This window comes from Nylanderia fulva, unplaced genomic scaffold (genome assembly GCF_048542155.1).
Source record: "Nylanderia fulva isolate GAGA-0341 unplaced genomic scaffold, ASM4854215v1 Scaffold204, whole genome shotgun sequence".
NCBI classification, from domain to species: domain Eukaryota; kingdom Metazoa; phylum Arthropoda; class Insecta; order Hymenoptera; family Formicidae; genus Nylanderia; species Nylanderia fulva.
This window is the reverse complement of record NW_028190269.1, coordinates 179,524-195,751: the sequence shown is the minus strand read 5'-3', so window position 1 is coordinate 195,751 and position 16,228 is coordinate 179,524. Positions and strand designations below refer to the sequence as shown.

Below are 16,228 nucleotides of genomic sequence, written 5' to 3'. Positions count from 1 at the left end.
AGTATTTATTTTATCTTCGATCGTGGGCATACACCTTTGTTCGCAATTTTTTATCAGGTGAGAGGAGCGTTCGTTCTACGTGTCTTCTGTAGTCACGTTTTAGTCTTATGACAACCTTTTTTGCGAGACGATGTACAAATACGATTATTGTTCGTATTGCGGGCAACACTTTGTGCCCTGGTTTAAGTCCAGGTGCTCGGGGTGCTCCGATGATGAGTTGTGCCCCTGGGGTGCTTATCGGACGCCGGTTGTGGGACCGGAGTTGCCTCGTGATCGGCTGGCGCAGGCCTATGAGGCCGTAGGCCGTATTGTTAACTCTTTTTGATCCTTTTGAATTACTTTTGATGTGCGCACCGGTGTGCGGAGTGTGCAGAAAATGCGTGTGAGGGGGGTGAGGGGCGGGGGGGAATCGGGGGCGAGGGGACGTCACGCGGGAGAGGGGGTCTTATCAGCAGATAAGCTTATCTTATCAGCTCAGGTTACCTGATAAGGGGCTCATGTTACCTAATATGTTTATAAACAAAAAATAAACATATATCTATTACAGCAATATCTATTACAAGATAAGATAAGCGGCATCTTTGTAAGATATCTATTACAAGATAAGATAAGCGGCATTTTTGTAAAATATTTATTACAAGATAAGGTAAAAATTCTGGTTAATCAAATTCTAAGAATTATTAAAAACAAAAGGGCTGCCGCCGTTTCTTTGGCGAGCGCCGACAATCAGATATCTATTACAAGATAAGATAAGCGGAATTTTTGTAAGATATTTATTACAAGATAAGGTAAAAATTCTGGTTAATCAAATTCTAAGAATTATTAAGAACAAAAGGGCTGCCGCCGTTTCTTTGGCGAGCGCCGACAATCAAGGGGGGTTGCGTTTCCATACGTGGCTGCTGATCTATACGTTATCTGTATATTTCTAAGAAATATCAGCGGGGAAAGTTTGCGTCATCGGGGGCGAACGCGTCGCGACATGTCTTCGCTGCTTGTGACGTGTTTTCGCCGCTTGCGACGGGGTGAAATTTACATCAGAAAGGTAACAGGCGGCTTTATCTATGTATTTCGGAGAATTATCAGCAGGTAGATATCGCAAATATTTCTTGCAAATTAACAAAGGGTTGATCGGGATATATAAAATATAATGAGGACCAATGCCGCTGCCGAGTCATAGTACAGTGACCACGCGAGCGCACGCTCTCCTCATTAGGGGTGCACGAAAAAAAAAAGTTTAGTGATCACAAGTAGTAATACAATGTGAAAAAGTGAATTTTTTTTTTACCAAAATGGAGAACGCGGAGAATGTTGAGCGCGACCTGTTGGAGCGTTCCTGCCAAGTCGCCACCTTGGGTGAATATTTCGGATGGCTGCAAGAGTGCGAAGAGTTTATCGAAGAGCTGGAAGAACGCAGCTGTGTCAAGCGTCTGCGTATCTTGATTGGACATAGGCAATCTCTGGTGGCGAGAATAGTGCGACTGGAGGGTGCAAAGGTGCGCTTGCAGAGACGGAATGTCGGTGAATCCATGCCTGGATTCAGTGGCGGCGGCGGTGGTGGATCCATGCCTGGATTCAGTGGCAGCGGCGGCAATAACGCGCAAAGACTCGTTTGGCGCGAGAGCGATACGGCGTTCGATAGCCGTATACTGACCGGTGCCGTAATTAACGCAGACTATATCGAACCGCGTCAATTTTTGCCGCAAACATTGTAGTCGAGAACGTGGAGAATGTGCTGCAGAGACACATCAATGTGAGAGTGAACACTGTTTTCAACGGCGAATTTGTGTCCGGTGACAAGCGCGCCAATAAAAGTATCAACACGAGAAACTTTGAACTCTTTTGCACGTCTGATGTACGCGAGTGGTACGAGCACCACGTAATCGAGCCCACGCTAGCATCGCTAGAAGAGTTCCAGGAACGCGATTAGCGGCTGAGCATTGTCGCGGATAATCGATTTAACTGTGAATATCAACAAGTACAATCCAATGCGTGCGGGATGTCGTATTACATTACCACGAAAAATTGTGGCAAAGAAAGCGGTTGTTAATGTGCGATCAGGTGACAATGCGTGTTTCGCATGGTCAGTGGTGGCCGCTCTGTACCCCGCTGATATACATGTAGATCGGCAATCCTATCCGCATTACACCACAGTGCTGAATCTCCAGAACATTGAGTTTCCAGTGACTGTGAATCAAATAAAAAACTTTGAACTGCCAAACGACATCTCCGTAAACGTGTACATCATCGACAACGAGAACATTGTTCCGTTACGTCTTTCGGAAAAAAAGAAAGACAGACACGTCAATCTGATGTACGTGGAAGACGAACACGGAGTGGGGCATTTCGCGTGGATAAAGAATCTGTCTTGCCTCGTGAGCTCGCAATTGAGCAAACACAATGGTCAAAAATTTATATGTAATCGGTAAGTATATATTGTATATTTATTAAACTTAAATTATATTAAAAATGATTTTAATTAAAATTTTTAATATTTTTAGATGCCTACATTATTTCTATTCGGAGAACTAATTACAGACGCATACGATAGATTGTGGAAAATTGAACGCCTGCGCTATCCGGTTGCCGAGCGACAAGGACAAGTGGCTCAGCTTCGAAAACTACACGAAGAAGGAGCGGCTTCCGTTCATCGTGTACGCCGATCTGGAGTGTGTTTTGGCAAAGACCGAAGATGCCAAAAATTATCAACACCATCAAGTATTCAGCATTGCGTATTACGTACAGTGTTCGTATCACAGTTCGTTGTCCGCGTATAATTCCCGCCGTAGTGTCGATTGCGTCGTATGGTTCGCCAAACAGCTTAAAATTTTAGCAATTCGCGTAAAAAATATTTTAACAACCAATGTCCCCATGATAAATTTAACGCCTGAAGAGTGGTTAAAATTTCGCACCGCGACGCATTGTCACATTTGTGAGAAACCATTTGACGAAGACGATACACGCGTTCGCGATCATTGCCATCTCACCGGACGGTAAGGGGTCCCGCGCACTCAAATTGTAACTTAAATTACAAAGAATCATTTTGTATTCCTATAGTCTTTCACAATCTGTCCGGCTACGACGCGCATTTCATTGTCGAGGACATAGCCACAGCGTTCGAAGGGGAAATCGAATTACTGCCGATAACGAAGGAAAAATATATATCATTCTCGAAAACTGTTACATTGACGCAAGACAACAATGCAAAAAATTATATCAAATTACGCTTTATCGATTCGTATAAGTTTCTCAGTGTTAGTCTTGACAAATTTGCGTCATTTTTGGATAAAGATAAACTAAAAATTTTACATTCGGAATATCGAAATTTATCGACAGATACGTTTAATTTATTGATACGGAAGGGCGTCTTTCCATATGAATACATAGACTGCGTGGACAGATTACAAAACACATGTTTACCGCCGCGCGACTTTTTACAGTTCCCTAACCGGCGACACAGTATCCGACATTGACATGGTAATGTTTATCGAACGAGGTATACGCGGCGACCTTAGTCAATGTTCAGGTAGATACATACAGGCTAATAACAAGCACATGCAATCGTACGACCCATCAAAACCCTCATCTTACCTCATGTATTTTGATGTAAATAATTTGTACGGATGGGCAATGTGTCAACCATTGCCGTATGCCGATTTTTGGTGGGTCGACGATGTATCGAATTTTGATATATCATCTATCGCGTTCGATTCGCCTATAGGCTATGTTCTCGAAGTAGATTTAGAGTATCCGCAGCATCTTCATGAGGCGCACATTGACCTACCGTTTGGCCCAACGCGCGATAAGCCGCCCGGCAAGCAGAAGTATAAACTCTTTGCAACGCTTTACGATAAGAAGCGCTACGTAATACACTATCGTAATCTGCAGCAGTGCACGCGCCACGGGCTACGCATAACAAAAATATACCGCATACTACAATTTACTCAGTCAGCGTGGCTTCAAAAATACATCAAACTCAACACACAGTTTAAAACACAAGCAAAAAACGATTTTGAAAAAAATTTATATAAATTAATAAATAATGCGGTATGCGATGGAAAAAGTGCGCAATCATGTGAATGTAAAATTATTAACAAAATGGGACGGACGGTACGGTGTGAAGGCAATGATCGCGAAACCAAATTTTCATAGTACAAGCATATTTTCGAAAAATGAGTTGCCATAGAATTACGCAAACTCGAAGTTAAATTCTACAAACCAATCTACGTCGGCATGTGCATACTCGACATATATCAAAAGTATGTCTTTATAAATTCCACCATGAATACATGTAACCGCTCTATCGTGACAATTGTAAAGTAATGTACACCGACACGGACAGTTTAATATATCAAATTAAATGCCAGGATGTCTATGAAAATTTAAAACGCGATATCGCTCGATTCGATACCAGCAATTACGCTGCAAATGATGCGTACGGTATACCGCTCGCGAATAAAAAGGTGCCGGGTCTGATGAAAGATGAGAATAACGGCGTGATAATGACCGAATTCGTCGGGCTTAGAGCAAAAATGTATGTTTTGCGGGTGAATGGTAAAAAGGACACTAAAAAAGCAAAAGGCGTCAAAAGTAACGTTGTAGCGCGTAGTATAACATTCGACGATTATACGCGCTGCCTTAATGAAGAAATTGAAATGACGTGTCAGCAGTCATGTATAAGATCGAAATTGCATAAAGTGTATACCATCAGCGAGACAAAAATTGCTCTAAGTTCCTACGACGACAAGCGGTATGTCGTACCTGATTCGACCGACACCTTGCCGTGGGGACATTATCGAATACCGTTGTAAATAAAAATTATATTTAATATATTTAATATATTTATTGAATTTATATTATATTTATTATATTTATTATATTTATTATATTTGTATTATATTTATATTATATTTATATTATATTGTAAGGATGTATTAATGAGAATTATATATTTTTTGTTATATATTTTATATATGGTATACAATATATATTATGTTATAAAATAAAAATGATTGAATAAAATATGATGTACATTAAATAACATTGTTTTTATGTATCTAAGAATTGTGCGAACTGTCGAATCCCAACCATTTCACGTAAACCTCGTCACCCCTCCTGCGCAGTATTTTCTCCACAATGTACACACCCGGATAATTTGCGCGATGCAGCTCGAATAGATATGTTACGGGATTAGTATGCTGCACTTTAACAATCTTAAACACCTCGGTTGTCCAATTTGGCGTGTATCCCTTCTCGAAAAGTTGTTTGTACTTGCTGACGCGTACCTGATCACCTACTTTAAACTTTGCCGGGCCCGCGATTTTTACACGATTGTACACGGTAGCCAAGAGTCTTTCGGCGATCGCGGGGGTAACGTCGGCGGGTCGCATACCAATCGTTCGATGCTTGCGTGCGTTGTAATCCAATACGAGACGCGGCAGCATGTCGATCCGCTTGTAAGTGCCATTCAGCGTAAACATTTTCCACATGTCGTTCTTTAGCGTGCGATTGAATCGCTCGACCACCGACGTCTTCAATACCGAATATGTAGAATAGTGATTAATGTCATGTTTTCGCATAAGTCGTTGCACATTGGCGTTGTAAAATTCCTTCTCGTTATCAGTTTTTAAATCTTGGCCGTGTCCAAGTAAAAATTTAGTGCCTTGTGCACAGGTTTTTAATCCTAACGAAAAAAATTTAGTTTCGCGTTGGGATAACGCACTGTCATCCGCGATTTGGCTCTTATTGCCTGTTTGACACTCTCAATTTATTTATATTTATATTACAGAGCCTTGTTAAATTCTTAATTTAATAGTGATTAATGTCATGTTTTCGCATAAGTCGTTGCACATTGGCGTTGTAAAATTTCTTCTCGTTATCAGTTTGCATGTTTTTCGGGCATCTCTTGCTATCTCGAATTATCTCGGCGATTGCGTCAGCTGTCTCGTTTCCTTCTTTACTCTTGAGTGGTACAGCCCACGCATACTTGCTCAACACATCGATGACGGTGAGTATGTAATGGTAACCTCTGTTGAAATGGGAGTAAGGACGCATTTCGACAATGTCGGCTTGCCACAGATCATCGTATCCTCGCACTATGACATGTCTTCGAGGGAAATTTTTTCTCGCTGACGCGTGCAACTCGTTTACCAACTGCCGTCTCTCCAAACTATGTTGCTCGTTGTTATTTTCACTATTCATTCTCGTTCTTTCACGTTCGTGCCTCGTTATTTCGAAATTCTTTCGGGTTCGTTCGGGTTCATGCCTCGTTATTTCGGGTTCTTTTGGGTTCGTGCCTCGTTATTTTGGGATTCTTTCGGGTTCTTTCGGGTTATTTCGGGATTCTTTCGGATTATTTCGGAATTCTTTCGGGTTCTTTCGGGTTCTTTCGGGTTTTTTCGGGTTATTTCGGGATTCTTTCGGGATTCTTTCGGGTTCTTTCGGGTTATTTCGGGATTCTTTAGAGTTCTTTCGGGTTCTTTCGGGTTATTTCAGGATTCTTTCGGGTTCTTTCGGGTTCTTTCGGGTTATTTCGGGATTCTTTCGGGTTAGTTCGGGTTCTTTCGGGTTCGTGCCTCGTTATTTCGGGATTCTTTCGGGTTCGTTCGGGTTCGTGCCTCGTTTCTTTCGGGTTCTTTCGGGTTCGTGCCTCGTTATTTCGGGATTCTTTCGGGTCCTTTCGTTTACTCACGTCCTTGACAGTTTCGAAAATCGTTCTTGACTCGATCGCAGCCTTTTTCGCAGTCGCTTCTGACCCGTTCGAAGCCCGCCTTGGCCCGTTCGCAGCCGTACCTGAGGCGATCGTACTTTTTAAGTACTTGTTCGTAGCCTCGTTCGCAGCCGTTTCTGATTTGTTCGTAGCCTCGTTTGTAGCAGCCGATACGCCGTTCACTGTTAGACTTGTTACTGCAGAGTTTGGCGGTCACAAAACTCTCGTTGCTCATTGTAGATTAGTAGTAGTAGTAGTAGCTGCTCGTTTGCAACTATTCCTTCTAACCGTTTCTATTAGATAGATATTTCTGAGGTAGTGTTTGGCGCACGCAAAAGTTCTTTTATCACAGTCTCCAACGCTCGTACATCCTTCTCTAACGCAGTCAGCTTCTCATTTAACTCTTTCTGTTGGATCATCAATGTTTTAAAGCACTCTTCCAGGTACAATTTGTTGACGGCATTGGTATCCGCCTCAGGTTGCGCTACACGGCGAATCTTGCGCGATCTCGCGTCATAATCTGTAGCGACGCGACATAGAGCGTGTTTACGCACACATCTTCTCATCAATGTGTACCAATGATCGCCGGTTGTATCAATTCTCCTCTCGAATAATCCAAATTTATTGATAGACATTTCTTTTTGCAATGCTTTGTAAAGTGTCATGCGATGGACTGAATAGATTGTCGGGACCCCCGTTTAATTTATAATAATGCCCGCTTCCCGCAGTTCCTCGATGATCGACAGAATCTCGTTGTCGTGCGCGTTGTTGCCGGCTTGGCGCGAAGCGTCGAGCAATCGTAGGCGATCCACTTGCTCGTTGGGGTCGTCCCAGTGCACGTAATCAATCTTATTGTCGGTTAGCGTCATAGCGCGAGGCATTCCCATGCCAGATTTTGGGCTCTCCACCCGCGTCAACGGTGCAATTATATATTTGTACTTGTCACCCTTGTGAGGGGGGTGCAAGGTGTGAGCAAGATATGAGGACTAACTCTCTTAGCCGCTCACACAAACGTCATCCTCATCTTCTCGTGGTGCACCCTGTTTATACTAACGAGGCTCTGGCGCCCGAGTACTGCCGGGATAAGCAGTCCCCCTACAATGGCCAACAAACCCAAGGTAGGGAGGGCACTCTATTGCCCTGGGGCCGGGAAACCAACCCCGAAGGCGGATGAACTGCTATAAAGGCAGCCAACGGCATTAGGATGCAGAAGGCCAGGGGAAACCACTGCATTAAAGATCCTCACGGATATTCCCTAGTAGCCATCATGATGGGTTTCAAGATTAAATACTCCGGAGCTAATAGTCCCCCACTCGGATCTCCGGGAGGGACAATTTTGAACAAAGTCGTGAGAAAGAAAAAATCATCAAAAACAACAAAGATATGCACTTGGAATGTGCGTACCATGATGCAGCCAGGCAAGATCCATAATACTATCCAGGAGATGGAGAGGCTAGGTGTTACCCAGCATACTGGGTGTCAGCGAGATAAGATGGCCTAATGCCGGCTACTGTGATATAAACAATCATAGAGTATACTACTCGGGGTCACCTAACAACGAACATAAGCACGGAGTAGGAATGATGGTCAGCAGAAACACAGCAGAGTGTGTGACAAACTTTGTACCAGTCTCGGAACGGATCATGTTGCTTCAGATAGATGCGTGGCCCGCAAATACCATATAAATATTCTCCAGGTGTATGCACTAACTACGGACTATAAGGAAGAGGAAGTTGAAGAGTTTTATACGCAGATCACTACGATTCTGCGTAAAATCTCAAAACAAGATCTGACAATAGTCATGGGAGACTTCAACGCGAAAATGGGCAAGGGTAGAACAGGAGAGCACATAGGACCATGGGGTTTAGGAGAAAGGAATGAACGTGGAGAGCTGCTGAGTGTGTTCGCGGAGGAACATAAGCTGATTGTAACAAACACCTTCTTCTAACTACCGACAAGAAGGCTGTACACTTGGAAGTCACCGATGGATACGGAGGAGAATATGGTCAGGAACCAGATTGACTATATCCTAGTCAACAAACGATATAGGAACGCATTCTTCTCGGTTAAAACGTATCCAGGGGCCGACCTGCAAACGGATTATAATCCGCTTGTCGGGGTCTTTAGAGTGCGTATGAAGAGAATTTCTAAGAGACAGAAACCGAGGTATGATCTTCGGAAACTCAAAAATAAAACCATAAAGAAACAAGTACAAACTCAGCTAAACAAATGTAAATTAAACGGGGATCCAATCAGGATTGAAGAAGAACTGAACCAACTATGTGACGTTACAAATGGCATCAAGAAGGAATGGCTCAGGCCGGAGAAGCAAATGAGGAAATCATGGATGACCAAAGAAATCCTGAAGCTAATGGAGCAGAGACGCAGGAATAAGAACAATCCGACAGAGTACAACAATCTCAACAAAACAATAAAAACTAAAATAAGAGAAGCAAAGCAGAGGGAGTTGAGTGAGAAGTGCTCTGAAATAGAAAAACTTCAGAAGAGATATGATAGTTTCAATATGCACAAGAGGGTGAAAGAACTAACGAGAAAGGGGAAATCAAGACCGGCAATTAGACTGGTAAATAACGACGGACAAATCATCATAAACAAACAGGAAGCATTGGAAAGATGGAAGGACTATGTGGAAAAGTTATTCTATGATAACAGATCAAACTTCTCTCGACCTGAAGCTAGCACAGGCCCGTCGATTCTCAAAGAAGAAGTCCGAGCGGCAATTGCGACGCTGAAGGAGAGAAAGGCGTCGGGGCCGGATGGGATGCAGGCAGAGTTCATCAAGTTGCTGAATGAGAGACAGGTGGAATGGATGACGACAATATTTAACCACATATATAGTACGGGTAATATCCCGCAGGAATGGCTTAAATCAGAGTTCATCGTTATACCTAAGAAACCTGGAGCTAAGAAATGCAAAGACTACAGAACAATTAGTCTGATAAGCCATTTACTGAAGTTATTCCTGAAAATCATCCACAGAAGAATTTATAGACTATGCGAGGATCAAATGTCCCCTACGCAGTTCAGTTTCAGAAATGCGATGGGAACTCGGGAAGCTCTATTCGGTATCCAGGTTTTATTCCAGAGGTGCAGAGACATGAGCTGTGATGTATATGCATGCTTCATTGATTACCAAAAGGCATTTGACAGAGTCCAACACCAGAAGATGATAGAAGTGCTACGGAGTATTGGTTTGGATGGCGGAGATGTAAGGGTGATCAGAAACCTATACTGGAACCAAGAGGCTAGTGTAAGGATACAAGGTGAGAATACAGAACCAGTTAGAATTCAGCGGGATGTGAGACAAGGATGTATACTGTCCCCCCTCCTTTTTAATATCTATTCGGAATATATATTTGGAGAGGCTACGGAGAATCAGGAGGCAGGTATCATTCTAAATGGTAAGAGGCTTAATAACATCAGGTACGCGGATGACACAGTTATCTTCGCGGACAGCCTTGAGAAGCTACAAGAACTTATAGAGAGAGTCACGCAGATCAGCCAACAGTATGGGTTAGACATTAACGTAGACAAAATTAAATTAATGATCATTAGTAAAAACAAGATCCAGTGCGACCACCTCAACATAAATGGGAACCATATCGAGAGAGTCCACAAATATAAATACCTAGGCACCAACATCAATGACCAATGGGATCACTCGCAAGAGATCAGATGCCGAATAGAGAAAGCTAGAACAGTCTTCAACGGAATGTCGGGCGTCCTGAAAAGCCACGATTTGAGTATGGCGATCAAAACCAGACTCCTGAGATGTTATGTCTTCTCAGTCTTGTTCTATGGGGCTGAGTCGTGGACGTTGACAGCAGCGATGGAGAAGAAACTGGAGACCTTCGAAATGTGGCTCTACCGTAGAATGCTGCGAGTATCCTGGACGCAAAAGATAACCAATATAGAGATTCTGCGTAGGATGGGCAAGGAAAAAGAGATACTCAACACGGTCAAGCGCCGTAAGCTGCATACCTGGGTCACATCATGCGTAACGAAACGAGATACCAATTACTACAGTGTATTCTCCAGGGCAAAGTCCAAGGCAAAAGAGGAATTGGTAGAAGAAGGATATCTTGGCTGAAGAACTTGAGGACGCGGTTCAAGAAGTCAACTTCGGGACTGTTTAGAGCGGCGGTCAATAAAGTGATAATCGCCCAGATGGTAGCCAACATCCGGAACGGATAGGCACAATAAAAAGAAGACTTGTCACTCTTGCTACTCTTCACACGGCCTTGCGCATCAAAATTGCGTTTATGTGCTTGTATTTTTGCAAATCGTCCTCCTGGTAATCAGGTCTTTTTTTGAAGATCAACTCGTACAATCCGGGCGTTCCAATGTACCGCGTGTCGCCTATGATTATATTGTCATCTTTGTCAATCGCAAATTGCTTGCTGCCGAGCCGCATTTCATTCTCGCCGAAATAGACTCCGTGTACATTATCAATTTCTTTCTTCTCATCAGCACCGAGGAGAGCGTCCATGTACTCTTGTCCTAATAGCCCCCAATCCTTTCGCATCATTTGTCGACCTTCCGGCGATCTTAACCAGTGTCGAAGGGATATTTCGGGCGGGTTACGCGTGGTTTCGAAAACATTTTCGTCTACGAGTGTTTTGGGTATCACAGGTAGTACGCTTATCGGGGTAGATGTTGTAGGCAGTGAAGCGTCCAATGGCTTCGAAATATCATATTTTTTTTTTTCGATGCCTCCTCCTCCTCTTTATATCGCTTGATAGTTTTATGTTTTCTCTTTTTTGGTGTCTCCCCCTCATACCGTGTCTCGATTTTTACACCGTCATCGTCGATGTTAGGCTCGTTTTTCACCGAAATCGTCGCGTTGTCGACAATCTTTTGTAGCGGCTCGATAATAGGTTTAAAGTGAATCTTGACAGCGATATCGTCATCGATCTTTCCGGTCTTCAGAGCGCGATGTTTCTTGCGGATCAATTCGGCCGTCTTCGCAATCTCCATGGCAATCTTTTCACGCTCGCGAATATTATCAGCCATGTCGCCTCCCGGTCGAGAAAAACTCTAGAGAGTGCTGCCGACGACTAATGGCTCTGCGGTATCGCGAACTCATTAAATCCTTTTCTGTATCGCTCGTTTGTAAGCGAGCTGTCCTTGTCTATCACTAGAAATCCATTCTTTTGCTGCCAACAAGTACAACATAACTCACTGAAATCCTCATACGACATGTCGGTATTCACGTAATCGTTGTACACGTGCTTCAAATTGGTGGCGTCCTGTTTAAACAGGATTAGCAGGTTCGCGTTGTCGCGTATAAGATGTTTCGGTATTCTCGCGTATGTCTGACAGAGATAGAAGCAGTCGATGTTTGAGTGGCGCTTCATTGAGAAGTACTCTCTTATCGTATCTTGCTTGTCGCATGCCACGTCATCAAAGACAAAAATTGAATTTGGATATGCCTCGCTCGGTGGAATGACGTCACTGTTATTGGAGAATGTAAAGTAGCCGATTTCGTCAATCGGCGTCAATAAATCTTCCAAATAGCGATATTTCGGTTGTTGCACCGATTTAGAATACACGTACACGTTCTCGAAACGTACGCCGTGCGGACTTTCCAGCAGGCTTATCAACACGTTGGTTTTACCGCAGTTTGAGGGGCCGCAAACGATCGCGCGTATAGTTGTCGGTAGCATTGTACCGTGTTTGCGCACACCTTTGTTCACGCTGCAGCGTACTCTGTCGTCGTAATTCATCACTCGTATCGTCAGAGGTTGTCGCACGAATTTCATTTTCTCACTCCCGATTTGACCTCCAACGTCCGCCTATTTATAGCTGCGCGGACTCGCGCTTTGCTTAGTAATGTCTAGAGATTGCAGCGGATGTCAACGAAAATAGGTACAGGTCTATTAAATCGTGCGATAACGCACTTCCGGAGCTTCATATTTCCGGCTATCAATTTTGCGGTCCGGGAACTCGTTTGGAAAAGCGATTGGCTAGAGGTGATCAAGGCGTCAACTCATTGGACGCGGCGTGCCGTGAACACGATATAGCGTACTCTCGGAGCAGCGAACTTACCGAGAGACACGCGGCGGATAAGGTACTCGCCGAGAAAGCGAAAACTCGCATCGTCGCGAAAGACTCGAGTCTCGGTGAAAGAGCCGCGGCGGTTGTCTGGGCAGCGATGAAAGCCAAGACAAAGCTCGGCATGGACTTGAAGACGAAGCTCGACATGGGCTTGAAGACGATAGAGAGGACGAGGAAGAGGAGGATACTTTCAGCAGCGAAACGAGGCGGATTTTTACCGATTTTACCAATGCTGGGCGCGCTCGGATCCCTGGTCGGCGGAGCGGCTGGCGTAGCAAAAGCGGTGAACGACAATAAAGCCGCGCAACGTCAGTTGCAAGAGATACTACGCCATAATCGCGCCATGGAAGGCCGCGGACTGTATCTCGCCCCTTATAAATATGGACAAGGAGCGAGGAAAAAAAACGTCAAAAAAACGTTAAAAATGCCGAAAGGTGTAACTACAAATGTGCAATTGCTACAACTTGCAAAACGTATGCACATTCCATATTTTAAAGATGTATTTATGCGCAATAATTTACTGATGGCTCGCGAGAAAATGAGAGCGGTATCGTCAATCTGGACAGCACAGACGATCCTGGCACTCATTGGGTGACGTATGCAAAAAGGGGAAATCGCGCAATCTATTTCGACAGTTTTGGCAATCTTCGACCACCCGAGGAATTGGTGCAATATTTAAATGTGCCAAAATTGGAATACAATTACATCTCTTTTCAAACGTATGATCAGAGTATCTGTGGACAATTGTGCTTGCAGTTTCTTCGAGAGGTTGAATTCTCGCCGCGAATTTAAAGACTGACATTGCGTTAATTAACTCAGTTTTGTCAACATGTCGCTAACACTAACATTGACTGGGAAGAGTAGCGTCCTCGCGGCGACCTACTTTCCGCCCATAGATTTGAGCGACGCGGACTACGAGCTCGGTCTGACGGATTTTGAAACTTATCACACTATATCGAATGTGAACTCCTCAAATAATAAATTTTACTACGGCAAAGACGACGCGAAAATTACGATTCCCGAGGGATCGTACGAGCTGCAAGCGATACATGAATTTTTTAAACGCGCACTTTCCCGCAAACATAATGCTGTTAGTGATAAAGGTGTCGCCGATGAATTATCCAATTGTGCTCCGCGCTAATTACAATACGATGAGAAGCGAGATCAAGTGTGCATACAGAGTAAACTTTAACATGCCCAACAACATTGGATTGCTGCTGGGATTCTCGAATCGTATACTGCAACCGCGAAAATGGTACGAATCGGACATGGCGATTAATATTATCAACGTGAACATTATCCGCATAGAGTGTAACGTGACCGCGGGTGCATACAGCAACGATAAACTCGTTCACACGATACACGAATTTTCACCGAGGGTACCACCAGGATATAAGATATCGGAAACGCCGGCGCAGATCATTTATCTGCCGGTCTTCATACGGAGCATTACTGATTTAGTGTTACACGTTGCTGACCAGGAGGGACGATTGCTCGATTTTCGAGGTGAAGAGATAACAGTTAGATTACACGTACGACGGAGGGCCGCAGCAACACCTCGTGCGACGGAATGCTCGTGTTGAATAAAGACACAAAGAACACAATCAGGCTAGCGGCAACATCATTCGCTAATATCAAATCAATCGCGAAGAAGAGACTCACCTCGTCAAACGTTGCATTTTTACAATCTTTGGGATTTGCGGTGCGTGCCATCTGAACAATGACTGAGATTCTCAACATCGAGGAAGAGCCAGTCTTTGACGATGGCATCGTCAAGATTGAGACTCACACATGCAACCCGTTTGCCAACACAACATTTGGACACAGCGACGAGATAAGAATACCCATACAACAACAGGATTTATATACGTTGCCGTATGAGAGTTTCCTCTACATCGAGGGAGAACTGCGGATAAATCATCCAGTTGAGGGATACAATGTGATGCTGGAAAATAATTGCGTCGCATTCATGTTTGATGAAATTCGCTATGAGTTCGATGGTGTGGAGATTGATCGCAACAGGAATGTGGGAATAACAAGTCTGCTGAAAAACTATGTAACAATGTCATCCGATAGAAGTGTGATTATGCGAAATGCAGGCTGGGATAGCCCGACTACTGTGAATGGATACTTTAATTTTTGTGTGCCGCTGCACATGTTGCTGGGATTTTGCGAGGATTACAAACGCGTGGTTATTAATGCGCGTCATGAGTTGATTTTAATACAAGCGCGCAACGACAAGAATTGTCTGTATGGAGATTCTGCACTGGAGCCTGCGATCAACATATTCAAGATACAATGGCGAATGCCACACGTGTTGTTGAGCGAGATTAAGAAGCTGTCGATGCTGCGCGCTCTGGAAAGCGGACGTTACCTCAGCATGGGTTTCCGCTCGTGGGATTTATACGAATTTCCGCTATTGCAGCGTACGACCAAGCATTTGTGGGCCATTAAGACCGCGACTCAACTGGAGAAGCCGCGATATGTAATTTTTGCTCTGCAGACAGGGCGGAAAGACATCATGTCCGAGGATACAAGTCGATTCGACAACTGTAAATTAACCAATGTGAAACTCTATCTGAACTCGGAATGTTATCCGTACGACGATATGAATCTGGATTTCGATAGAAACAGATGGTCGATTCTGTATGACACGTATGCGCGTTTCTGCAAAAATTATTACGGATACGAGTATCTCGAGCCGAGCCTAACTATCTCATTATTTCTATGTTACGGTCCGTTTGTGATTATTGATTGTTCTCGACAAAACAAATTGGTCAAGAGCGCAACGGTGGATGTGAGATTAGAGTTTGAGTGTAAGGAGAATATATCTAATAATACCACAGCATATTGTCTTATCATGCACAATCGCGTGATCCAGTACAACCCGTTGACCAACGTTGTGCGCAAAATCACCTAAAAATGTTTATACAACTACGCGTGTGAGAGAAGGGGAGGATACATAATCATGATGATGTGAAATGTCTGAAGAGTATCTTAATACCTCTCGACTGACTCACATCGAAGAGATCATGTCTGCACCAACGTTTGTCGACCTGCAAGGATTTATCCTAAACAAACGATTTATTGTGAAGGAAGCGGCAATCCTGAGAAGAGGATATATCCTGTCGCACTATTTCTTCGCATGCCCTGTGCCATGGAGCGTGATTATAAAGTCGGAAAGGCGCCAGGCCTCGTGGTTAACTCAGCATCATCACAGCTTGCAATGGGAGGATGGAAATGTTCCATATTGCATGGCTCAGCGCTTGATCACGGCAGCTATCGTTGGCATAAATGAACAAGAAGAGGAGGAAGAAGAGTCCTCTCTCGTGTATGTAAAAGGACTCGAAAAGCGAGAATGGCTGGCCGAAATAATGGACGATGCGAACAGCTGTTTCACCATTGAGACCTTGGATGCCATATATGAAGATGTGCCTTTATTAA

General features: G+C 43.9%; 1 protein-coding gene across 1 annotated transcript; it reads left to right on the top strand.

Annotated features, from left to right (window-relative positions):
- Positions 1-14,504: 14,504 nt before the first annotated feature.
- On the top strand, positions 14,505-15,704 carry LOC146723354 (uncharacterized). Its single transcript, XM_085482451.1, has 2 exons — positions 14,505-14,975; positions 15,288-15,704. Exons 1-2 carry the CDS (start codon positions 14,505-14,507, stop codon positions 15,702-15,704), a joined length of 888 nt encoding a protein of 295 aa, XP_085338577.1.
- The last annotated feature ends 524 nt before the right edge of the window (positions 15,705-16,228 follow it).